The sequence below is a fragment of the Nyctereutes procyonoides genome, unplaced genomic scaffold (genome assembly GCF_905146905.1).
Source record: "Nyctereutes procyonoides isolate TBG_1078 unplaced genomic scaffold, NYPRO_anot_genome, whole genome shotgun sequence".
Taxonomy (NCBI): Eukaryota; Metazoa; Chordata; class Mammalia; order Carnivora; family Canidae; genus Nyctereutes; species Nyctereutes procyonoides.
In genome coordinates, this window is record NW_026575135.1 from 64,495,379 (window position 1) to 64,520,889 (window position 25,511).

Sequence of the window (25,511 nt, forward strand, 5' to 3'; positions counted from 1 at the left end):
CTACTTCCACATTCCAGTCACTGAGATGCAGAAACCTTGGCATAAAGTCTGGTTCAACCCACCACACTCACATCGGTTAATTCTTTCTCTACTGCCGAGACAAAAAGACACACGAGCAAAGGCAGATTAGTAAGAACAAAGTTTTATAGATGTAGAAGTATATCTACGTAATCTGGGACAGATAAGTGCCCATTGAGGCTCTGATACAGCAAAACCCATTTACTGTTCCATATAATATGTGGAGGAGTATCTGTTCCGTTTATGTTGAGATTCATGACAAAAGGAAGGAACCAGTGGGTGGCGGTTTCTAGACAGGTTATGAAGGTAGCCTAGCCACGCCCAGAGCACAGAACAGTGGACCAAGAACTTGCACACACAGTGCTGGCTCACCAAAGTCAGAGGGGTGCCCTGACTAGGGGCAGGTCCACGTGTTCCGAGAGTAGAGAGTTCTCTCTAAGATGCATGGTGGTATCCCCCATGGCACCACCAGTGCTGTGGCTTGGGGGGGTTCTGTGTGCTCTGTAGGAATGGGGGACCACTATTTGGTCCAGTCACAGCAGGTATGGTGCTGTTCCCCGTAGCACCAGTTGCCTTAGAGACAGGTAGGCCCCCAGGGTTCCGAGGGCGGTTGCTGATACAGAGGGCTGCCATCATAGACACGATGAGGGTTTCATCTGTGTTTGCATCAGGTGGGCCCCCATTATGCTGACATAAAGCAGGAATTCCAGGTCTTCCAGTCTTGGGAGTGATGTTGTTCCCTTCCTTCACACCACTCACACGCTGGGCAGGTGGGCCCCGCGTGCCTGGCAGGAAGGTAGAACTAGAAGTGCATCGAAGCACTGATATCTCGGTGCTGGTGCTTGCAACTACAGCTGAGGTCGTGTGGCCAGGCAAGGCCCTGGTGCTCTTTAAGACAGTAGTGGTTGCAGGGACTGTAGGCCCAACAAAGGCCTTTGGGCAAGTAGTGGTAGAAGGGACTGCAGGCCCCACAAAGGTCTGTGGGCCTGTGGTGTTAACCGTGAGGGGTGGGCCACGGGGGACTGTAGTCCCCACAAAGGTCTGTTGGCCTGTAGTGGTAGCAGGGACTGCAGGCCCCACAAAGGTCTGTGGGCAAGTAGTGGTTGCAGGGACTGTAGGCCCCACAAAGGTCTGTGGGCAAGTAGTGGTTGCAGGGACTGTAGGCCCCACAAAGGTCTGTGGGCAAGTAGTGGTTGCAGGGACTGTAGGCCCCACAAAGGTCTGTGGGCAAGTAGTGGTTGCAGGGACTGTAGGCCCCACAAAGGTCTGTTGGCCTGTAGTGGTAGCAGGGACTGCAGGCCCCACAAAGGTCTGTTGGCCTGTAGTGGTAGCAGGGACTGCAGGCCCCACAAAGGTCTGTGGGCAAGTAGTGGTTGCAGGGACTGTAGGCCCCACAAAGGTCTGTGGGCAAGTAGTGGTTGCAGGGACTGTAGGCCCCACAAAGGTCTGTGGGCAAGTAGTGATTGCAGGGACTGCAGGCCCCACAAAGGTCTGTGGGCAAGTAGTGGTAGCAGGGACTGCAGGCCCCACAAAGGTTTGTGGGGCTGTGGTGTTAACCGTGAGGGGTGGGCCACGGGGACTGTAGTCCCCACAAAGGTCTGTTGGCCTGTAGTGGTAGCAGGGACTGTAGTCCCCACAAAGGTCTGTTGGCCTGTAGTGGTAGCAGGGACTGCAGGCCCCACAAAGGTCTGTTGGCCTGTAGTGGTAGCAGGGACTGCAGGCCCCACAAAGGTCTGTGGGCAAGTAGTGGTTGCAGGGACTGTAGGCCCCACAAAGGTCTGTGGGCAAGTAGTGGTTGCAGGGACTGTAGGCCCCACAAAGGTCTGTGGGCAAGTAGTGGTTGCAGGGACTGCAGGCCCCACAAAGGTCTGTGGGCAAGTAGTGGTAGCAGGGACTGCAGGCCCCACAAAGGTTTGTGGGCTGTGGTGTTAACCGTGAGGGGTGGCCACGGGGACTGTAGTCCCCACAAAGGTCTGTTGGCCTGTAGTGGTAGCAGGGACTGTAGGCCCCACAAAGGTCTGTGGGCAAGTAGTGGTTGCAGGGACTGTAGGCCCCACAAAGGTCTGTGGGCAAGTAGTGGTTGCAGGGACTGTAGGCCCCACAAAGGTCTGTGGGCAAGTAGTGGTTGCAGGGACTGTAGGCCCCACAAAGGTCTGTGGGCAAGTAGTGGTAGCAGGGACTGTAGGCCCCACAAAGGTCTGTTGGCCTGTAGTGGTAGCAGGGACTGCAGGCCCCACAAAGGTCTGTGGCAAGTAGTGGTTGCAGGGACTGTAGGCCCCACAAAGGTCTGTGGGCAAGTAGTGGTAGCAGGGACTGTAGGCCCCACAAAGGTCTGTTGGCCTGTACTGGTAGCAGGGACTGCAGGCCCCACAAAGGTCTGTGGGCAAGTAGTGGTTGCAGGGACTGTAGGCCCCACAAAGGTCTGTGGGCAAGTAGTGGTTGCAGGGACTGCAGGCCCCACAAAGGTCTGTGGGCAAGTAGTGGTTGCAGGGACTGCAGGCCCCACAAAGGTCTGTGGGCAAGTAGGGTGGGCCACTGGGACTACAGACCACACAAAGGTCTGTGGGCCTGTGGTGTTAACCGTGAGGGGTGGGCCACTGGGGACTACAGACCACACAAAGGTCTGTGGGCCTGTGGTGTTAACCGTGAGGGGTGGGCCACTGGGGACTACAGACCACACAAAGCTCTGTGTTCCCGTCATTGTAGCTGTGAGTGATGAGCTAGTGTTCCCAGTCGGACCTCGAAAGCCAGTGGTGGTAGAGTGAGGAGTGTGGAGAATACCTGGCTGGTTACCAAAGGCCGTCTGCTTGTTGACATTGGTGCCAAAAGGAGAGCCCGCGAAAGCTGCCTGCATTGTGCTGCCTCCGGGTGGGTGAGTTATAGGAGGGGCCAGGCCGACAGCCTGTGTTGGGGCTACTGTTTTCCCTAACAGGTAGGAATTGTTAGGCTGTTGCCCACTGTGACCTCCAATTGTGGGCTGAGAGGCCATTCCTGCGTTAGAGTGCTTCGGAACGGGGGTCTGTATGCTGGCTGACTTTTGAGGTAAATTGGTAGAGCCGTGGGCCAAGGCAGTGCTGCTCGAAGGTGGTGTGTTGCCAGAACCAGGAAGTGCCTTGTAAAATGACAAATGGTTCTTCTGGGACCCAGGGTGGGAGTGAAAGACGACAGCCCGGGAGGGAGATGTGGTATCCATGGCATCGGGGTCAGAGTGAGCGTTGAGGTTTGCAGAGGTGCTGCCTACTGGAGTGGTGGTGGCTCCAGAACTGAGGTTGGGCAAGCCAGTGGCGATAGGAGCACTGGGAAGAAAAGCTGTTTGCTGCCTCCCAGCCAGAGTCCCATGTGTGGGCTGAGGGGTGACCTGGAGGCCGAAGAGTTGATGAAGAAGTGGGGTGGGGCCGGGGGCCACCGATGTCGGTGGACTGGTGGATGCTGCGACTTTCGCAGGGCATCTCTGCGTCGTACTGCCACGGCCCCGCGAAAACGGAGGACAGCTCATCCTGCAGTGCGGGGACGTGCTGAAGATGACAGCCCGGGAAGGAGGCGTAGTGTCCATGTCCACGACACCAGGGTTTGAAATAGGCTTGGGGGTCAGAGTAGATGACTTTGCTGCGATGGTAGAAGACGTCGGCTTAGAGGTGCCAGGCTGGACTACACCGACGGAGCTATCTGTGCAGTGGCCTGGACGAGGGGTTGTCCGGGAGAGCGGGGGAGAGTCCACACACATAGGGGCTGGGGATTCTTTCGTGCAGGAGGCTGGGTGTAAGGGGGTTGAGGTGTTAGGAGGTGGGGGGCGGTCAGAGGCAGGTGCTGCAGCGCTGCCTGGTGGAAGAGGGCCTCCCCGAGGGGGAGTTTCCCCAGTGGGACTGGAAGTAAGCGGAGGAAGAGAATCAGCAGGAACAGCAAGAGGAGGAGATTTAGGACCTCCGTGTCCTGTTTCCGGGCCACCCTGTTGTGTTGGGGAAGACGGAGGGACAGATAGGATCGGGGGCCCGGCAGAAGGCTCGGCCGCGGCGGTGGGAGGCACAGGGACCTGGGCAGCGGGAGCGGCCAGGGGCGCGGAGCCTGCGGTGTCCCAGGCCAGCGGGGGGCAGGCAGGGGCAGGCTGAGCGGCCCGGCAGTCGGCCAAGGTCTTTGTTCTGCCCTTCAAGGCCCTGTTCCTCGGACGCTCGGTGTTCTGCACGGTGCCTAGGTCCTTGTCAACAGCAACGCAAGGAAGCTTAGGGGGTGGGGGCACGTCCCCTCGATCCCACAGCAGCGGTAGTGGCGGCGGCAATGGCAGACAGAGGGGCATGCCCAGTTTCCTTTTGTTTCGCCCGCTGCTGGCAGGTGCTGGCGGGCCACGGCTCCGGGGTGAGACGCCTGAGGGCTCCTCAGCCTGCGGGTCCTTCCTCGATGCGTCCCGCACGCTCTGGACGGGCTGATGGTTTTCAGTCGCCGCCTCCTCCGCGGATGTCTCCTGCGGCAAGGGGCAGCATGGGCGTGGGCCCGGGAGCACCGCCGCATCCCTGTCGGCCTTCCCGAGGCCATCTCCCGCGGGACCGCATGAAGAGGTGGCCGCACGGCCTTCCGAGGAGGACACCGGAGACATCTGGGTGCTGTGCCACGAGCTCTCTCCTGAGGGGACGAGGCGTCGGTCCAGAGGTGCAGGGCTGGCTCGGTGGAGGCTGAGAACGCCACTGGTCTCCGGGCGCTCGCATGTCCCCTGTGTATCCCCGCGGCTGTGGGGGCGGCCACTCCCACCATCCGGCCCTTTGGCCTCTGCAGGAGCCTCCCTCTGTCCTGCGGGGTGCTCTGGGACCTCCTCCTCCATGCCCTGTGGGATCGAAGCGGGGAGGGGCGGGCATGGTACCTGACTCGCAGCCCTGGCTACCTGCGCAGGTAGTGAATGCAGGAGAGCGACCTTGCGCACGGGAGGAGGGATCCTCGCAGTCCTCGAGGGCCGGAGCACCAGGGAACTGCGCGCAGGCAGCGCACGGCCACCCGGAGGGCTCCTCCAGCTCACCGCGGGGAGGAGGCCCAGAGGGGGGCCCGCGGCCTGGGGGAGCGGATGCCGCCTCCCGGGCTCCCCGTGGCAGCGAGCTGGTACAGGCCTGCGAGCCCGCTGGAACGGCCTGCGCCCAGAGCAGGCGGCAGGTGCAGGAGCGGCAGGGTGGTCGCGGCCAGCATGGGCGGTGTCACAGGCAGGAGTGACCAGCGGGCGACTCCGGCGGGGCAGGGGCCGGCGGCGGGGAGGGCGAAGAAACTTGGAAAATAAATGGCCCATTCAGGGCTAGCTGTGCGCCAGGGTCGGAGGTTGGAGCGGAAGGCCTTGGACAGGGTCTCCAAGGCGTCTGACTCCTCTCCAGGTCAAGCACACACTGAGCCTCTGAGCGGTGCACCCACGTGCACGTGCTAAGGGGTCACAAAGCCGCCCACGGGGGCCTGTGCAGCCCCGCCCACCAGCGGGGGGGGGAGGGGGGAGGGACAGGGGGAGGGGCGGGGGAGGGGGCGGGGCCCACCTTCCAGAGGCGGAGGCCATACAGCCCCACCATGGTTGCCTCAGGTGGGGGGGGGGGGGCGGGGCCTGGGACTGCAGAGGCCCGGGGCACTCAGACCCCAGGGTGTCGTGGCCAGCCCTGCCCCGGGGAGGCCCTGCGGGGCCAGCTCAGGAGCCTCCCAATGCTTAGAGGGCGAGGGTGGCCTGCTTCGCGGAGGGCCTGCCCTGCTGACCTGCCAGACCTGCTGCCCTGCTGTCACGTGAGGCCTCGGCCCTGATGCCCTTCGAGGCCTGCAACCCTGCTGCACTGCTGCCCTGCGAAACCTGCTGCCCTGCTGCCCTGCCGCCCTGCCAGGCCTGCTGCCCTGCTGCCCAGAGATGCCTGCTGCCCTGCTGCCCTGCTGCCATGTGAGGCCTGCACCCTGCTGCCCTGCGAGGCCTGTAGCCCTGCTCCATGTGAGGCCTCTGCCCTGCTGCCCTGCGAGCCCTGCAGCCCTGCTGCCCTGCGAGGCCTGCAGTGCTGCTGCCCTGAGACACCTGCTGCCCTGCTGCGCTGAGAGGCCTGAAAACATGCTGCCCTGTGAGCCCTGCAGCCCTGCTGACCTGAGAACCCTGATGCCGTGCTGCCCTGTGAGGACTCAGCCCTGCTGCCCTTCTGCCCGGCGATGCCTGCAGCCCTGCTGCCCTGCGAGCCCTGCAGCCCTGCTGCCCTGTGAGGCCTCAGCCCTGGTGCCCTGCTGCCATATGAGGCCTGCTGCCTGCTGCCCTGCAAGGCGTGCAGCCCCGATGCCCTGAGACGCCTGTTGCCCTGCTGCCCTGCGAGTCCTGCTGCCCTGGGAGCCCTGCTGCCATGCTGCCCTGTGATGCCTGAAGCCCTGCTGCCCTGAGATGCCTGCAGCCCTGCTGCCCTGCTTCCATGTGAGGCCTCTGCCCTGCTGCCCTGCGAGGCCTGCAGCCCTGCTGCCCTGAGACACCTGTTGCCCTGCTGCCGTGTTAGGCCTACAGCCCTGCTGGCCGACTTCCATGTGAGGCCTGCTGGCCAGCTGCCCCGCGAGGCCTACAGCCCTGCTGCCCAGCGAGTCCTGCAGCCTTGCTGCCCTGAGACGCCTGGTGTCCTGCTGCCCTGCTGCCCTGCATGGCCTGCAGCCCTGCTGCCCTGAGATGCCTGCTGCCCTTCTGCCCTGCAGCCCTGGGAATCAGGCTGCCCTGCTCCCCTGCGATTCCTGCAGCCTTGCTACCCTGAGAAGCCTGAAAACATGCTGCCCTGTGAGCCCTACAGCCCTGCAGCCCTGCTGCCTTGAGAGGCCTGCTGCCCTGCTGCCTTAGGAGGCCTACAGCGGTGTTCCCCTGAGTCGCCTGCTGCCCTGCTGCCCTGTGAGACCTGCAGCCCTGTAGCCCTGCTGCCCTGGGAGACCTGTTGACCTGCTGCCATGGGAGGCCTCTGTCCTGCTGCCCTGTGAGGCCTGCAACCCAGCCGCCCTGAGTGGCCTGCTTCCCTGCTGCCGTGCGAGGCCTGGAGGCTGCTGCCCTGCAGCCCTGTGAGGCCTCTGCCCTACTGCCCTGCGAGGCCTGCAGCCCTGCTGTCCTGCGAGGCCAGCAGCCCTACTGCAATGCGAAGCCTGCTGCCCTGCTGCCCTGCTCCCCTGTTGCCCTGGGAGGCCTACGGCGCTGTTAACCTGAGACGCCTGCTGCCCAACTGCCCTGTGAGGCCTGCTGCCATGCTGCCTTGCGAGGCCTGTTGCCCTGCTGCACTCGAGACCTCTAGCCCTGCTGCCCTGCTGTCCTGAGATGCTTGCTGCCCTGCTGCCCTGTGAGGCCTGCAACCCTGCTGTCCGGCGAGCCCTTCAGCCCTGCTGCCCTGAGAGGCTTGCTACCCTGCTGCCCTGAGAGGCCTGCAGCCCTGCTGCCATGTGAGACCTGTTGCCCTGCTGCCACGTGAGGCCTCTGCCCTGCTGCCCTGCGAGGCCTGCAGCCCTCCTGCCCTGCTGCAATGTGAGGCTTGCTGCCCTGCTGCCCTGCGAGGCCGGCTGCCCTGCTGACCTGAGATGCCTGCAGCCCTGCTGCCCTGTGAGGGCTACAGCCCTGTTGCCATGTGATGCCTCTGCCCTGCTGCCATGCGAGGCCTGCAACCCAGCTGTCCTGAGACACCGGCTGCTCTGCTGCCCTTTGATGCCTGCAGCCCTGCTGCCCTGCTGCCATGTGATGCCTGCAGCCCTGCTGCCCTGTGAGGCCCGCTACCCTGCTGACCTGAGACGCCTGCGGCCTTGTTGCACTGAGAGACTTGAAGCCCTGCTTCCCTGATCGCATGTGAGGCCTGCTGCCCTGCTGCCCTTCGAGACCTGCAGCCTTCTACCTTGCTGCCCTGAGAGGCCTGTTGCCCTGCTGCCTGGGACGCCTGCAGCCCTGCTGACCTGAGACACCTGCTGCTCTGCTGCCCTTCTTTGCCAGCAGCCCTGTTGCCCTGCTGCCATCTGAGGCCTGCAGCCCTGCTGCCCTGAAAGATCTGCTGGCCTGCTGCCCTGCAAAGCCTGCAGCCCTGCTGCCCTGCTGCCCTGCGAGGCCTGCAGGCCTACTGCCCTGAGATGCCTGCTGCCCTGCTGCCCTCCGAGCCGTGCAGCCCTGTTGCCCTGCTGCCATGTGAGGCCTGCAGCCCTGTTGCCCTGAGACGCCGGGTGCCATGCTGCCTTGCGAGGCTGCTACCCTCCTAACCTAAGATGACTGCTGCCCTGCTGCCCCGTGAGGCCTACAGCCCTGTTGCCCAGAGAGGCCTGCTGGCCTGCTGCCCTGTGAGGCATGCAGCCCTGTTGCCGTGTGAGGCCTCTGCCCTACTGTCCTACAAGACCGGCAGCCCTGTTGCCCTGAGTGGCCTGTAGGCCTCGTGTCCTGCTGCCATGGGAGGCCTGTTGCCGTGCTGCCCTGCGAGGCCTGTAGCCCCGATGCCCAGAGACGCCTGCTGCCCTGCTGTCCTGCGAGCCCTGCAGCCCTGGGAGGCCTGCTGGCCTGTTGCCCTGTAAAGCTGCAGCCCTGTTTTCCTCCTGCCCTGTGAGGCCTGTAGACCTGCTGCCCTTCGAGGCCTGCAGCCCTGCTGCCCTGTTGCCCTGGGAGGCCTACGGCGCTGTTGACCTGAGACACCTGCTGCCCTGCTGCCCTGCGAGGCCTGCACCCTGTTGCCCTGCTGCCATGTGAGGCCTGCTGCTCGGCTGCCCTGCGAGGCCTGCAGCCTTGCTGCCCTGAGATGCCTGGTGTCCTGCTGCTCACGAGGCCTGCAGCCCTGCAGCCCTGCTTCCCTGAGAGGCCTGCTACCCTGCTGCCCTGCGAGGCCTGCAGGCCCTGCCGACCTGAGAAGCCATCTGCTCTGCTGCCCTGCAATGCCTCAGACCTGCTGCCCTGCTGCCATGTGAGGCCTGCTGCCTTTTGCTCTGGGAGGCCTACGGCGCTGCTAACCTGACACGCCTGTTGCCCTGCTACCCTGCTGCCCTGCGATGCCTGCAGCCCTGTTGCCCTGCGACGCCGGGTGCCCTGCTGCCCTGCGAGCCCTGCAGCCCTGCTGACCTGAGACGCTTGCTGCCCTGCTGCCCTGCTCCCTTGTGAGGCCTGCTGCCCTGCTGCCCTGTGAGGCTTGAAGCGCTGCTTCCCTGCTGCCATGTGAGGCCTCTTCCCTGCTGCCATTCAAGGCCTGCAACCCAGCTGCCCTGAGACGCCCGCTGCCCTGCTGCCCTGCGAGGCCTGCTGCATTACTTCCCTGAGATGCCTGTTGCACTGCTGCCCTGAGAGACCTGCTGTCCTGCTGCCCTGCGAGGCCTGCTGCTCTGCTCCCTGCGATGCCTGTAAACATGCTGCCCTGCTGCCATGTGAAGCCTGCCGCCCTGCTGCCCTGAGATGCCTGCTGCCCTGCTGCGCTCGAGACCTCCAGCCCTGTTGCCCTGCATCCATGTGAAGCCTGCCGCCCTGCTGCCCTGAGATGCCTGCTGCCCTGCTGCCTTGCGAGGCCTGGAGCCCTCCTGTCCTGCTGCCATGTGAGGCCTGCTGCCCTGCTGCACTGCAAAGCCTGCAGCCCTGCTGCCCTGCTGCACTGTGAGCCCTGCGGCCCTAGGAGGCCTGCTGCTCTGCTGCCCCTCGATGCCTGCAGCCCTACTGCCCTGCTGCCATGTGAGGACAGTTGCCCTGCTGCCCTCGGAGGCCTGCAGCCCTGCTAACATGTGAGGCCTCTGCCCTGCTGCCATGAGAGGCCTGCAGCATTACTGACCTGAGGTGCCTGCTACCCTGTTGCCCTGGCAAGACCTGCAGCCCTGCTACCGTGCTGCCCTGGAGGCCTGCAGCCCTGCTGCCCTGAGACACCTGCTGCTCTGCTGCCCTTCGATGCCTGCAGCCCTGGTGCCCTGCTGCCATGTGAGACCTGCTGCTCTGCTACCCTGCGAGGCCTGCAGCCCTGCTTCCCTGCGAGGCTTGAAGTGCTGCTTCCCTGCTGCCATGTGAGGCCTGCTGCCCTGCTGCCCTGAGGGCTACAGCCCTGTTGCCATGTGAGGCCTCTGCCCTGCTACCATGCAAGTCCTGCAACCAGCTGCCCTGAGAGGCCTGCTGCCCTGCTTCCCCAAGAGGCCTCCTGCCCTGCTGCCCTGAGTCACCTGCTGCCCTGCTGCCCTGCGATGCCTGCAGCCCTGCTGTCCTGCTGCCTTGCAAGGCTGCAGCCCTGCTGCCCTGAGAGGTCTGCTGCCCTGCTGCCCTGCGAGGCCTGCAGCCCTGGTATCCTGAGAGCCAGCTGCCCTGCTGCCCTGCGATCTTGTATCTTCCAAACTGAGAAGGGGAGGGGCAAAGGGTTCTAGGAAATCAGGAGACCTGGACAAGCAAACTCTACTGAGTTTGAAAATAAATATTTTAGGGCACCTGAGTGGCTCCGTCCATGAAGCATTGCCTTCAGTCAGGTCATGATCTTGGGGTCCTGGGATTGAGTCCCGAACCAGGCTCCTTGCTCAGCAGGGAGCCTGCTTCTCCCTTTCCCTCTGCCTACCATGTTCTCTCTCTCTCTGTCAAATAAATAAATCTTAAAAATAGAAAATAAAATTATTAATGAGCGAGGGAGCAGTGCAAGGATTTAAAAAAGAGGGAAACAATTCAAATTTTGGGAAAAATCATTTAAAATGCATGAGAAAATAGTAGATGAAATATCAAGCAAACTAAAACAGAGCTTGATTTTAAACAAGGAATAGTAAAGACAAGTAGCAGTGCTCTACTGACAGAGTAGAAAAGATAATCCTACCGCATTATTTTCCCCAGGACTAAGCAATACTTAGTCAATACAGGCTGTTGGTTTTCAGCCCTTAGAGCCAAGCTGTGGATAAAACACAGAACGCTTTGCTACAATTGTATGGAAACATGTGAATACTAACAGCACAAACAAAAGCAAACATGTTATTGATAAAAAGTGAGTCAAGTGAGTTAGTTATGCAAGGGGAAAGGCAAGGCAGAGGAGCCATGGCACACAGGCTCATGCATAGAGAAAAATCACGAGATTAGGGCGAAGGTAGGTAACACAAGAAATAAATAATTGTTCATATTTCTTGAGCTGTCCTGTCTGTTAGACACTAAAGGCTGAAGTACGTTGCTATTTGCATTATCATAAGCAACCCCACAAGATAGGTTGTGATTCTAATTCAAGTGGTGCATCATCAGAACCACAGCTTTTAGCCCTTTGCTACCCCTTCCTTCACCAATAAACCCAGCGCAGTTACATGAAGGTACAACAGGGAAGCAGCAAATGAATTGAATGCGATGTTTGGAAAGGAAGAGGGAGGGAAAACAGTGGGAGTGGAGTTTATCTTCCTCCATCATGTTAGAGTGGTAAAAACATGGTCTGAAATGAGTATGTCATGATACAGCAGGATAAGCATAACGTTTAGAATTATGGGGGTGACATCAAAGTAGCAAGAAACTGACTCTGGAGAGGGGACCTTGAGGGGAAGGGCTGCATTTCCCTATCATTCAAGTTGCTATTAGGCTCGTGTATTATTTGCATAAAAATAAAATGTCTCCTTAGAAATTGCTTCTACTGTGTAAGTGCATCAAAACATGATATTCAAAATCATCTTTACCTCTACCACATGTTTGTTAAATATTTGCCTTATTCAGGGCATTGCTTTTAGCTTGAAGGCTTAAAAAAAAAAAAGTCAAGAAGTACGAAGTTTTAAAAGTTGTCCCTGGTAACATTAGCAGACAGGGCTGAGAGAGGGTGCAGGACTATTAGAAGCAAACTGGATTTCAACCCTGCTTCTGAGAGGCAGTTCTGCCTACAAAGGGTAGGCAGTTCTTTGCAGCCAGGGAGCAGGAACTTTGATCCTCTGGGACTGTAATAAACAACTTAGAGTAAATGGATCGGGCAGAGGGTGCCCGGAGGGGTCCAGCAGCCTCTGTGCCCTGGTGTTCTTTGTTTTTACGGGGCTGATCTCAGCCCTGTTCCATGGGATCTCCTTTTTGAAAGGCCTGCTGAAGGCAAGGCAAGCACTACTGGCCTAAGGAGCTCATTAGCATGCACATATATGTACATGCCCGATCCCCATCCTCTCTCTCTCTGTATATCCTCTTCCTTATCTACCTACCTACCTACCTACCTACCTACCTATCCTCTGTGGATCTACCCTTATTTATAGAATAACAACAACATGGGTTATAAGTTACTTATTTTAGCCTTCCAAAACTCTTGCAACGTAAATAGGCCACGGAGAAAGCACTGAGTCCACGGAGACTCTTGAAGGTTGGTCTACCATTTGTCACCGCACAGCCAGTAAATGGTGCAGAGTATTCAACCCACGTCTTCTCTTTCCTCCCTTTGCTGACCCTATGCCAGCCACCCACATTAGTTTGTAACTGCTCCCTGAGGGTGTCCGGTACCCTTCTTATGGGTCTTTGCAGTGATTATTCCAACTATTTACAACGCTTTTCCCTCAGATATTTGATTCGTTCCCTCCCTCTAGCCTGATCAAATCCCACTTTCTAGTGAGGCTTATCCTGTCCACTGTTAAAATCGAAAGCTGCGCTCCTCTCTGCCTACAGCCTCAATGCTCCGTATGCTACTTGGTTTTCCACAGGGGTTGTGAGTGACTAACCTACCAGATCGTCGACACGGATGTATGTTTCTCCCCTCCAACTAGAATGCAAGCCCCACAAAGTCAGCAATTTTGCCTCTATTAAGTCTAGTGGAGATCCAGAAAAGTTTAGGGTCAGCCAGAACCGGGAATAATAACACAGGTGATCTGATATTTTGGTGATTTAGATCAGAGCTGGGCTGCTTATCGAAAGGGATCTGTTCTACTGCGCTTAAGCGGCACAATAAGTTCTAAATAAACTGACATTCCTAACACTTCCAGAGCAGGCATGCATGTACTCTTTTTCCACTTGTTTCTCCGGGCTCAAATCTGTCTCCTCTGGGTGAAGTGGGAATGTGTAAGAAAGATTGGCCTAAGTCTAACCTAAGAAGGCACCCAAGAAAACATTTAAACATTCTTAAAAACTAAAATCACAGGGTGGTTTCCTTGCACCCATCAAGGGTTATTCAACCTCTACTGAGGTCAGAGTCGGGGGAGAGGAGAGCGAAGCACAGAGGGTAGAGGCAAGGACGAGTCACCTCATCTCTCCCTCCTTTGGACCTTCCTTCCTCCTGGATTCCCATCCCTTACACTCAAAATGCACATTTCAGGGGTCTGTGCGTGCAGCCAGAACCTGTGGCTACTTCCACATTCCAGTCACTGAGATGCAGAAACCTTGGCATAAAGTCTGGTTCAACCCACCACACTCACATCGGTTAATTCTTTCTCTACTGCCGAGACAAAAAGACACACGAGCAAAGGCAGATTAGTAAGAACAAAGTTTTATAGATGTAGAAGTATATCTACGTAATCTGGGACAGATAAGTGCCCATTGAGGCTCTGATACAGCAAAACCCATTTACTGTTCCATATAATATGTGGAGGAGTATCTGTTCCGTTTATGTTGAGATTCATGACAAAAGGAAGGAACCAGTGGGTGGCGGTTTCTAGACAGGTTATGAAGGTAGCCTAGCCACGCCCAGAGCACAGAACAGTGGACCAAGAACTTGCACACACAGTGCTGGCTCACCAAAGTCAGAGGGGTGCCCTGACTAGGGGCAGGTCCACGTGTTCCGAGAGTAGAGAGTTCTCTCTAAGATGCATGGTGGTATCCCCCATGGCACCACCAGTGCTGTGGCTTGGGGGGGTTCTGTGTGCTCTGTAGGAATGGGGGACCACTATTTGGTCCAGTCACAGCAGGTATGGTGCTGTTCCCCGTAGCACCAGTTGCCTTAGAGACAGGTAGGCCCCCAGGGTTCCGAGGGCGGTTGCTGATACAGAGGGCTGCCATCATAGACACGATGAGGGTTTCATCTGTGTTTGCATCAGGTGGGCCCCCATTATGCTGACATAAAGCAGGAATTCCAGGTCTTCCAGTCTTGGGAGTGATGTTGTTCCCTTCCTTCACACCACTCACACGCTGGGCAGGTGGGCCCCGCGTGCCTGGCAGGAAGGTAGAACTAGAAGTGCATCGAAGCACTGATATCTCGGTGCTGGTGCTTGCAACTACAGCTGAGGTCGTGTGGCCAGGCAAGGCCCTGGTGCTCTTTAAGACAGTAGTGGTTGCAGGGACTGTAGGCCCAACAAAGGCCTTTGGGCAAGTAGTGGTAGCAGGGACTGCAGGCCCCACAAAGGTCTGTGGGCAACGTAGTGGTGGCACGGGACTGTAGGCCCAACAAAGGTCTGTGGGCATGTAGTGGTAGCAGGGACTGCAGGCCCCACAAAGGTCTGTGGGCAAGTAGTGGTTGCAGGGACTGTAGGCCCCACAAAGGTCTGTGGGCTGTGGTGTTAACCGTGAGGTGGTGGGCCACGGGGGACTGTAGGCCCCACAAAGGTCTGTTGGCCTGTAGTGGTAGCAGGGACTGTAGGCCCCACAAAGGTCTGTGGGCCTGTAGTGGTAGCAGGGACTGTAGGCCCCACAAAGGTCTGTGGGCAAGTAGTGGTTGCAGGGACTGTAGGCCCCACAAAGGTCTGTGGGCAAGTAGTGGTAGCAGGGACTGCAGGCCCCACAAAGGTCTGTGGGCAAGTAGTGGTAGCAGGGACTGCAGGCCCCACAAAGGTTTGTGGGCTGTGGTTAACCGTGAGTGGTGGCCACGGGGACTGTAGTCCCCACAAAGGTCTGTTGGCCTGTAGTGGTAGCAGGGACTGTAGGCCCCACAAAGGTCTGTGGGCAAGTAGTGGTTGCAGGGACTGTAGGCCCCACAAAGGTCTGTGGGCAAGTAGTGGTTGCAGGGACTGTAGGCCCCACAAAGGTCTGTGGGCAAGTAGTGGTTGCAGGGACTGTAGGCCCCACAAAGGTCTGTGGGCAAGTAGTGGTAGCAGGGACTGTAGGCCCCACAAAGGTCTGTGGGCAAGTAGTGGTTGCAGGGACTGTAGGCCCCACAAAGGTCTGTGGGCAAGTAGTGGTAGCAGGGACTGTAGGCCCCACAAAGGTCTGTTGGCCTGTAGTGGTAGCAGGGACTGCAGGCCCCACAAAGGTCTGTGGGCAAGTAGTGGTTGCAGGGACTGTAGGCCCCACAAAGGTCTGTGGGCAAGTAGTGGTTGCAGGGACTGTAGGCCCCACAAAGGTCTGTGGGCAAGTAGTGGTTGCAGGGACTGTAGGCCCCACAAAGGTCTGTGGGCAAGTAGTGGTAGCAGGGACTGTAGGCCCCACAAAGGTCTGTGGGCCTGTACGTGGTAGGCAGGGACTGTAGGCCCCACAAAGGTCTGTTGGCCTGTAGTGGTAGCAGGGACTGTAGGCCCCACAAAGGTCTGTGGGCAAGTAGTGGTTGCAGGGACTGTAGGCCCCACAAAGGTCTGTGGGCAAGTAGTGGTTGCAGGGACTGCAGGCCCCACAAAGGTCTGTGGGCAAGTAGTGGTAGCAGGGACTGCAGGCCCCACAAAGGTTTGTGGGGCTGTGGTGTTAACCGTGAGGGGTGGGCCACTGGGGACTACAGACCACACAAAGGTCTGTGGGCCTGTGGTGTTAACCGTGAGGGGTGGGCCACTGGGGACTACAGACCACACAAAGGTCTGTGGGCCTGTGGTGTTAACCGTGAGGGGTGGGCCACTGGGGACTACAGACCACACAAAGCTCTGTGTTCCCGTCATTGTAGCTGTGAGTGATGAGCTAGTGTTCCCAGTCGGACCTCGAAAGCCAGTGGTGGTAGAGTGAGGAGTGTGGAGAATACCTGGCTGGTTACCAAAGGCCGTCTGCTTGTTGACATTGGTGCCAAAAGGAGAGCCCGCGAAAGCTGCCTGCATTGTGCTGCCTCCGGGTGGGTGAGTTATAGGAGGGGCCAGGCCGACAGCCTGTGTTGGGGCTACTGTTTTCCCTAACAGGTAGGAATTGTTAGGCTGTTGCCCACTGTGACCTCCAATTGTGGGCTGAGAGGCCATTCCTGCGTTAGAGTGCTTCGGAACGGGGGTCTGTATGCTGGCTGACTTTTGAGGTAAATTGGTAGAGCCGTGGGCCAAGGCAGTGCTGCTCGAAGGTGGTGTGTTGCCAGAACCAGGAAGTGCCTTGTAAAATGACAAATGGTTCTTCTGGGACCCAGGGTGGGAGTGAAAGACGACAGCCCGGGAGGGAGATGTGGTATCCATGGCATCGGGGTCAGAGTGAGCGTTGAGGTTTGCAGAGGTGCTGCCTACTGGAGTGGTGGTGGCTCCAGAACTGAGGTTGGGCAAGCCAGTGGCGATAGGAGCACTGGGAAGAAAAGCTGTTTGCTGCCTCCCAGCCAGAGTCCCATGTGTGGGCTGAGGGGTGACCTGGAGGCCGAAGAGTTGATGAAGAAGTGGGGTGGGGCCGGGGGCCACCGATGTCGGTGGACTGGTGGATGCTGCGACTTTCGCAGGGCATCTCTGCGTCGTACTGCCACGGCCCCGCGAAAACGGAGGACAGCTCATCCTGCAGTGCGGGGACGTGCTGAAGATGACAGCCCGGGAAGGAGGCGTAGTGTCCATGTCCACGACACCAGGGTTTGAAATAGGCTTGGGGGTCAGAGTAGATGACTTTGCTGCGATGGTAGAAGACGTCGGCTTAGAGGTGCCAGGCTGGACTACACCGACGGAGCTATCTGTGCAGTGGCCTGGACGAGGGGTTGTCCGGGAGAGCGGGGGAGAGTCCACACACATAGGGGCTGGGGATTCTTTCGTGCAGGAGGCTGGGTGTAAGGGGGTTGAGGTGTTAGGAGGTGGGGGGCGGTCAGAGGCAGGTGCTGCAGCGCTGCCTGGTGGAAGAGGGCCTCCCCGAGGGGGAGTTTCCCCAGTGGGACTGGAAGTAAGCGGAGGAAGAGAATCAGCAGGAACAGCAAGAGGAGGAGATTTAGGACCTCCGTGTCCTGTTTCCGGGCCACCCTGTTGTGTTGGGGAAGACGGAGGGACAGATAGGATCGGGGGCCCGGCAGAAGGCTCGGCCGCGGCGGTGGGAGGCACAGGGACCTGGGCAGCGGGAGCGGCCAGGGGCGCGGAGCCTGCGGTGTCCCAGGCCAGCGGGGGGCAGGCAGGGGCAGGCTGAGCGGCCCGGCAGTCGGCCAAGGTCTTTGTTCTGCCCTTCAAGGCCCTGTTCCTCGGACGCTCGGTGTTCTGCACGGTGCCTAGGTCCTTGTCAACAGCAACGCAAGGAAGCTTAGGGGGTGGGGGCACGTCCCCTCGATCCCACAGCAGCGGTAGTGGCGGCGGCAATGGCAGACAGAGGGGCATGCCCAGTTTCCTTTTGTTTCGCCCGCTGCTGGCAGGTGCTGGCGGGCCACGGCTCCGGGGTGAGACGCCTGAGGGCTCCTCAGCCTGCGGGTCCTTCCTCGATGCGTCCCGCACGCTCTGGACGGGCTGATGGTTTTCAGTCGCCGCCTCCTCCGCGGATGTCTCCTGCGGCAAGGGGCAGCATGGGCGTGGGCCCGGGAGCACCGCCGCATCCCTGTCGGCCTTCCCGAGGCCATCTCCCGCGGGACCGCATGAAGAGGTGGCCGCACGGCCTTCCGAGGAGGACACCGGAGACATCTGGGTGCTGTGCCACGAGCTCTCTCCTGAGGGGACGAGGCGTCGGTCCAGAGGTGCAGGGCTGGCTCGGTGGAGGCTGAGAACGCCACTGGTCTCCGGGCGCTCGGATGTCCCCTGTGTATCCCCGCGGCTGTGGGGGCGGCCACTCCCACCATCCGGCCCTTTGGCCTCTGCAGGAGCCTCCCTCTGTCCTGCGGGGTGCTCTGGGACCTCCTCCTCCATGCCCTGTGGGATCGAAGCGGGGAGGGGCGGGCATGGTACCTGACTCGCAGCCCTGGCTACCTGCGCAGGTAGTGAATGCAGGAGAGCGACCTTGCGCACGGGAGGAGGGATCCTCGCAGTCCTCGAGGGCCGGAGCACCAGGGAACTGCGCGCAGGCAGCGCACGGCCACCCGGAGGGCTCCTCCAGCTCACCGCGGGGAGGAGGCCCAGAGGGGGGCCCGCGGCCTGGGGGAGCGGATGCCGCCTCCCGGGCTCCCCGTGGCAGCGAGCTGGTACAGGCCTGCGAGCCCGCTGGAACGGCCTGCGCCCAGAGCAGGCGGCAGGTGCAGGAGCGGCAGGGTGGTCGCGGCCAGCATGGGCGGTGTCACAGGCAGGAGTGACCAGCGGGCGACTCCGGCGGGGCAGGGGCCGGCGGCGGGGAGGGCGAAGAAACTTGGAAAATAAATGGCCCATTCAGGGCTAGCTGTGCGCCAGGGTCGGAGGTTGGAGCGGAAGGCCTTGGACAGGGTCTCCAAGGCGTCTGACTCCTCTCCAGGTCAAGCACACACTGAGCCTCTGAGCGGTGCACCCACGTGCACGTGCTAAGGGGTCACAAAGCCGCCCACGGGGGCCTGTGCAGCCCCGCCCACCAGCGGGGGGGGGAGGGGGGAGGGACAGGGGGAGGGGCGGGGGAGGGGGCGGGGCCCACCTTCCAGAGGCGGAGGCCATACAGCCCCACCATGGTTGCCTCAGGTGGGGGGGGGGGGGGCGGGGCCTGGGACTGCAGAGGCCCGGGGCACTCAGACCCCAGGGTGTCGTGGCCAGCCCTGCCCCGGGGAGGCCCTGCGGGGCCAGCTCAGGAGCCTCCCAATGCTTAGAGGGCGAGGGTGGCCTGCTTCGCGGAGGGCCTGCCCTGCTGACCTGCCAGACCTGCTGCCCTGCTGTCACGTGAGGCCTCGGCCCTGATGCCCTTCGAGGCCTGCAACCCTGCTGCACTGCTGCCCTGCGAAACCTGCTGCCCTGCTGCCCTGCCGCCCTGCCAGGCCTGCTGCCCTGCTGCCCAGAGATGCCTGCTGCCCTGCTGCCCTGCTGCCATGTGAGGCCTGCACCCTGCTGCCCTGCGAGGCCTGTAGCCCTGCTCCATGTGAGGCCTCTGCCCTGCTGCCCTGCGAGCCCTGCAGCCCTGCTGCCCTGCGAGGCCTGCAGTGCTGCTGCCCTGAGACACCTGCTGCCCTGCTGCGCTGAGAGGCCTGAAAACATGCTGCCCTGTGAGCCCTGCAGCCCTGCTGACCTGAGAACCCTGATGCCGTGCTGCCCTGTGAGGACTCAGCCCTGCTGCCCTTCTGCCCGGCGATGCCTGCAGCCCTGCTGCCCTGCGAGCCCTGCAGCCCTGCTGCCCTGTGAGGCCTCAGCCCTGGTGCCCTGCTGCCATATGAGGCCTGCTGCCTGCTGCCCTGCAAGGCGTGCAGCCCCGATGCCCTGAGACGCCTGTTGCCCTGCTGCCCTGCGAGTCCTGCTGCCCTGGGAGCCCTGCTGCCATGCTGCCCTGTGATGCCTGAAGCCCTGCTGCCCTGAGATGCCTGCAGCCCTGCTGCCCTGCTTCCATGTGAGGCCTCTGCCCTGCTGCCCTGCGAGGCCTGCAGCCCTGCTGCCCTGAGACACCTGTTGCCCTGCTGCCGTGTTAGGCCTACAGCCCTGCTGGCCGACTTCCATGTGAGGCCTGCTGGCCAGCTGCCCCGCGAGGCCTACAGCCCTGCTGCCCAGCGAGTCCTGCAGCCTTGCTGCCCTGAGACGCCTGGTGTCCTGCTGCCCTGCTGCCCTGCATGGCCTGCAGCCCTGCTGCCCTGAGATGCCTGCTGCCCTTCTGCCCTGCAGCCCTGGGAATCAGGCTGCCCTGCTCCCCTGCGATTCCTGCAGCCTTGCTACCCTGAGAAGCCTGAAAACATGCTGCCCTGTGAGCCCTACAGCCCTGCAGCCCTGCTGCCTTGAGAGGCCTGCTGCCCTGCTGCCTTAGGAGGCCTACAGCGGTGTTCCCCTGAGTCGCCTGCTGCCCTGCTGCCCTGTGAGACCTGCAGCCCTGTAGCCCTGCTGCCCTGGGAGACCTGTTGACCTGCTGCCATGGGAGGCCTCTGTCCTGCTGCCCTGTGAGGCCTGCAACCCAGCCGCCCTGAGTGGCCTGCTTCCCTGCTGCCGTGCGAGGCCTGGAGGCTGCTGCCCTGCAGCCCTGTGAGGCCTCTGCCCTACTGCCCTGCGAGGCCTGCAGCCCTGCTGTCCTGCGAGGCCAGCAGCCCTACTGCAATGCGAAGCCTGCTGCCCTGCTGCCCTGCTCCCCTGTTGCCCTGGGAGGCCTACGGCGCTGTTAACCTGAGACGCCTGCTGCCCAACTGCCCTGTGAGGCCTGCTGCCATGCTGCCTTGCGAGGCCTGTTGCCCTGCTGCACTCGAGACCTCTAGCCCTGCTGCCCTGCTGTCCTGAGATGCTTGCTGCCCTGCTGCCCTGTGAGGCCTGCAACCCTGCTGTCCGGCGAGCCCTTCAGCCCTGCTGCCCTGAGAGGCTTGCTACCCTGCTGCCCTGAGAGGCCTGCAGCCCTGCTGACCTGAGACGCCTCCTGCCCTGCTTCCCTGCGATACCTGCAGCCCTGCTGCCATGTGAGACCTGTTGCCCTGCTGCCACGTGAGGCCTCTGCCCTGCTGCCCTGCGAGGCCTGCAGCCCTCCTGCCCTGCTGCAATGTGAGGCTTGCTGCCCTGCTGCCCTGCGAGGCCGGCTGCCCTGCTGACCTGAGATGCCTGCAGCCCTGCTGCCCTGTGAGGGCTACAGCCCTGTTGCCATGTGATGCCTCTGCCCTGCTGCCATGCGAGGCCTGCAACCCAGCTGTCCTGAGACACCGGCTGCTCTGCTGCCCTTTGATGCCTGCAGCCCTGCTGCCCTGCTGCCATGTGATGCCTGCAGCCCTGCTGCCCTGTGAGGCCCGCTACCCTGCTGACCTGAGACGCCTGCGGCCTTGTTGCACTGAGAGACTTGAAGCCCTGCTTCCCTGATCGCATGTGAGGCCTGCTGCCCTGCTGCCCTTCGAGACCTGCAGCCTTCTACCTTGCTGCCCTGAGAGGCCTGTTGCCCTGCTGCCTGGGACGCCTGCAGCCCTGCTGACCTGAGACACCTGCTGCTCTGCTGCCCTTCTTTGCCAGCAGCCCTGTTGCCCTGCTGCCATCTGAGGCCTGCAGCCCTGCTGCCCTGAAAGATCTGCTGGCCTGCTGCCCTGCAAAGCCTGCAGCCCTGCTGCCCTGCTGCCCTGCGAGGCCTGCAGGCCTACTGCCCTGAGATGCCTGCTGCCCTGCTGCCCTCCGAGCCGTGCAGCCCTGTTGCCCTGCTGCCATGTGAGGCCTGCAGCCCTGTTGCCCTGAGACGCCGGGTGCCATGCTGCCTTGCGAGGCTGCTACCCTCCTAACCTAAGATGACTGCTGCCCTGCTGCCCCGTGAGGCCTACAGCCCTGTTGCCCAGAGAGGCCTGCTGGCCTGCTGCCCTGTGAGGCATGCAGCCCTGTTGCCGTGTGAGGCCTCTGCCCTACTGTCCTACAAGACCGGCAGCCCTGTTGCCCTGAGTGGCCTGTAGGCCTCGTGTCCTGCTGCCATGGGAGGCCTGTTGCCGTGCTGCCCTGCGAGGCCTGTAGCCCCGATGCCCAGAGACGCCTGCTGCCCTGCTGTCCTGCGAGCCCTGCAGCCCTGGGAGGCCTGCTGGCCTGTTGCCCTGTAAAGCTGCAGCCCTGTTTTCCTCCTGCCCTGTGAGGCCTGTAGACCTGCTGCCCTTCGAGGCCTGCAGCCCTGCTGCCCTGTTGCCCTGGGAGGCCTACGGCGCTGTTGACCTGAGACACCTGCTGCCCTGCTGCCCTGCGAGGCCTGCACCCTGTTGCCCTGCTGCCATGTGAGGCCTGCTGCTCGGCTGCCCTGCGAGGCCTGCAGCCTTGCTGCCCTGAGATGCCTGGTGTCCTGCTGCTCACGAGGCCTGCAGCCCTGCAGCCCTGCTTCCCTGAGAGGCCTGCTACCCTGCTGCCCTGCGAGGCCTGCAGGCCCTGCCGACCTGAGAAGCCATCTGCTCTGCTGCCCTGCAATGCCTCAGACCTGCTGCCCTGCTGCCATGTGAGGCCTGCTGCCTTTTGCTCTGGGAGGCCTACGGCGCTGCTAACCTGACACGCCTGTTGCCCTGCTACCCTGCTGCCCTGCGATGCCTGCAGCCCTGTTGCCCTGCGACGCCGGGTGCCCTGCTGCCCTGCGAGCCCTGCAGCCCTGCTGACCTGAGACGCTTGCTGCCCTGCTGCCCTGCTCCCTTGTGAGGCCTGCTGCCCTGCTGCCCTGTGAGGCTTGAAGCGCTGCTTCCCTGCTGCCATGTGAGGCCTCTTCCCTGCTGCCATTCAAGGCCTGCAACCCAGCTGCCCTGAGACGCCCGCTGCCCTGCTGCCCTGCGAGGCCTGCTGCATTACTTCCCTGAGATGCCTGTTGCACTGCTGCCCTGAGAGACCTGCTGTCCTGCTGCCCTGCGAGGCCTGCTGCTCTGCTCCCTGCGATGCCTGTAAACATGCTGCCCTGCTGCCATGTGAAGCCTGCCGCCCTGCTGCCCTGAGATGCCTGCTGCCCTGCTGCGCTCGAGACCTCCAGCCCTGTTGCCCTGCATCCATGTGAAGCCTGCCGCCCTGCTGCCCTGAGATGCCTGCTGCCCTGCTGCCTTGCGAGGCCTGGAGCCCTCCTGTCCTGCTGCCATGTGAGGCCTGCTGCCCTGCTGCACTGCAAAGCCTGCAGCCCTGCTGCCCTGCTGCACTGTGAGCCCTGCGGCCCTAGGAGGCCTGCTGCTCTGCTGCCCCTCGATGCCTGCAGCCCTACTGCCCTGCTGCCATGTGAGGACAGTTGCCCTGCTGCCCTCGGAGGCCTGCAGCCCTGCTAACATGTGAGGCCTCTGCCCTGCTGCCATGAGAGGCCTGCAGCATTACTGACCTGAGGTGCCTGCTACCCTGTTGCCCTGGCAAGACCTGCAGCCCTGCTACCGTGCTGCCCTGGAGGCCTGCAGCCCTGCTGCCCTGAGACACCTGCTGCTCTGCTGCCCTTCGATGCCTGCAGCCCTGGTGCCCTGCTGCCATGTGAGACCTGCTGCTCTGCTACCCTGCGAGGCCTGCAGCCCTGCTTCCCTGCGAGGCTTGAAGTGCTGCTTCCCTGCTGCCATGTGAGGCCTGCTGCCCTGCTGCCCTGAGGGCTACAGCCCTGTTGCCATGTGAGGCCTCTGCCCTGCTACCATGCAAGTCCTGCAACCAGCTGCCCTGAGAGGCCTGCTGCCCTGCTTCCCCAAGAGGCCTCCTGCCCTGCTGCCCTGAGTCACCTGCTGCCCTGCTGCCCTGCGATGCCTGCAGCCCTGCTGTCCTGCTGCCTTGCAAGGCTGCAGCCCTGCTGCCCTGAGAGGTCTGCTGCCCTGCTGCCCTGCGAGGCCTGCAGCCCTGGTATCCTGAGAGCCAGCTGCCCTGCTGCCCTGCGATCTTGTATCTTCCAAACTGAGAAGGGGAGGGGCAAAGGGTTCTAGGAAATCAGGAGACCTGGACAAGCAAACTCTACTGAGTTTGAAAATAAATATTTTAGGGCACCTGAGTGGCTCCGTCCATGAAGCATTGCCTTCAGTCAGGTCATGATCTTGGGGTCCTGGGATTGAGTCCCGAACCAGGCTCCTTGCTCAGCAGGGAGCCTGCTTCTCCCTTTCCCTCTGCCTACCATGTTCTCTCTCTCTCTGTCAAATAAATAAATCTTAAAAATAGAAAATAAAATTATTAATGAGCGAGGGAGCAGTGCAAGGATTTAAAAAAGAGGGAAACAATTCAAATTTTGGGAAAAATCATTTAAAATGCATGAGAAAATAGTAGATGAAATATCAAGCAAACTAAAACAGAGCTTGATTTTAAACAAGGAATAGTAAAGACAAGTAGCAGTGCTCTACTGACAGAGTAGAAAAGATAATCCTACCGCATTATTTTCCCCAGGACTAAGCAATACTTAGTCAATACAGGCTGTTGGTTTTCAGCCCTTAGAGCCAAGCTGTGGATAAAACACAGAACGCTTTGCTACAATTGTATGGAAACATGTGAATACTAACAGCACAAACAAAAGCAAACATGTTATTGATAAAAAGTGAGTCAAGTGAGTTAGTTATGCAAGGGGAAAGGCAAGGCAGAGGAGCCATGGCACACAGGCTCATGCATAGAGAAAAATCACGAGATTAGGGCGAAGGTAGGTAACACAAGAAATAAATAATTGTTCATATTTCTTGAGCTGTCCTGTCTGTTAGACACTAAAGGCTGAAGTACGTTGCTATTTGCATTATCATAAGCAACCCCACAAGATAGGTTGTGATTCTAATTCAAGTGGTGCATCATCAGAACCACAGCTTTTAGCCCTTTGCTACCCCTTCCTTCACCAATAAACCCAGCGCAGTTACATGAAGGTACAACAGGGAAGCAGCAAATGAATTGAATGCGATGTTTGGAAAGGAAGAGGGAGGGAAAACAGTGGGAGTGGAGTTTATCTTCCTCCATCATGTTAGAGTGGTAAAAACATGGTCTGAAATGAGTATGTCATGATACAGCAGGATAAGCATAACGTTTAGAATTATGGGGGTGACATCAAAGTAGCAAGAAACTGACTCTGGAGAGGGGACCTTGAGGGGAAGGGCTGCATTTCCCTATCATTCAAGTTGCTATTAGGCTCGTGTATTATTTGCATAAAAATAAAATGTCTCCTTAGAAATTGCTTCTACTGTGTAAGTGCATCAAAACATGATATTCAAAATCATCTTTACCTCTACCACATGTTTGTTAAATATTTGCCTTATTCAGGGCATTGCTTTTAGCTTGAAGGCTTAAAAAAAAAAAAGTCAAGAAGTACGAAGTTTTAAAAGTTGTCCCTGGTAACATTAGCAGACAGGGCTGAGAGAGGGTGCAGGACTATTAGAAGCAAACTGGATTTCAACCCTGCTTCTGAGAGGCAGTTCTGCCTACAAAGGGTAGGCAGTTCTTTGCAGCCAGGGAGCAGGAACTTTGATCCTCTGGGACTGTAATAAACAACTTAGAGTAAATGGATCGGGCAGAGGGTGCCCGGAGGGGTCCAGCAGCCTCTGTGCCCTGGTGTTCTTTGTTTTTACGGGGCTGATCTCAGCCCTGTTCCATGGGATCTCCTTTTTGAAAGGCCTGCTGAAGGCAAGGCAAGCACTACTGGCCTAAGGAGCTCATTAGCATGCACATATATGTACATGCCCGATCCCCATCCTCTCTCTCTCTGTATATCCTCTTCCTTATCTACCTACCTACCTACCTACCTACCTATCCTCTGTGGATCTATCCTTATTTATAGAATAACAACAACATGGGTTATAAGTTACTTATTTTAGCCTTCCAAAACTCTTGCAACGTAAATAGGCCACGGAGAAAGCACTGAGTCCACGGAGACTCTTGAAGGTTGGTCTACCATTTGTCACCGCACAGCCAGTAAATGGTGCAGAGTATTCAACCCACGTCTTCTCTTTCCTCCCTTTGCTGACCCTATGCCAGCCACCCACATTAGTTTGTAACTGCTCCCTGAGGGTGTCCGGTACCCTTCTTATGGGTCTTTGCAGTGATTATTCCAACTATTTACAACGCTTTTCCCTCAGATATTTGATTCGTTCCCTCCCTCTAGCCTGATCAAATCCCACTTTCTAGTGAGGCTTATCCTGTCCACTGTTAAAATCGAAAGC

General features: G+C 59.8%; 2 protein-coding genes across 2 annotated transcripts; both read right to left on the bottom strand.

The window, feature by feature from the left end:
* Positions 1–453: 453 nt before the first annotated feature.
* LOC129494633 (nuclear pore-associated protein 1-like) lies at positions 454–5,281 on the bottom strand. Its single transcript, XM_055301529.1, has 2 exons — positions 2,587–5,281; positions 454–1,067 (listed from the first exon to the last, which is right to left on the bottom strand). The coding sequence occupies exons 1-2, from the start codon at positions 5,279–5,281 to the stop codon at positions 454–456; spliced, it is 3,309 nt and encodes a 1,102-aa protein (XP_055157504.1).
* An 8,385-nt stretch (positions 5,282–13,666) lies between these two features.
* On the bottom strand, positions 13,667–18,225 carry LOC129494634 (nuclear pore-associated protein 1-like). The gene is made up of 2 exons (XM_055301531.1): positions 15,481–18,225; positions 13,667–14,119 (listed from the first exon to the last, which is right to left on the bottom strand). The coding sequence occupies exons 1-2, from the start codon at positions 18,223–18,225 to the stop codon at positions 13,667–13,669; spliced, it is 3,198 nt and encodes a 1,065-aa protein (XP_055157506.1).
* Positions 18,226–25,511: the final 7,286 nt, after the last annotated feature.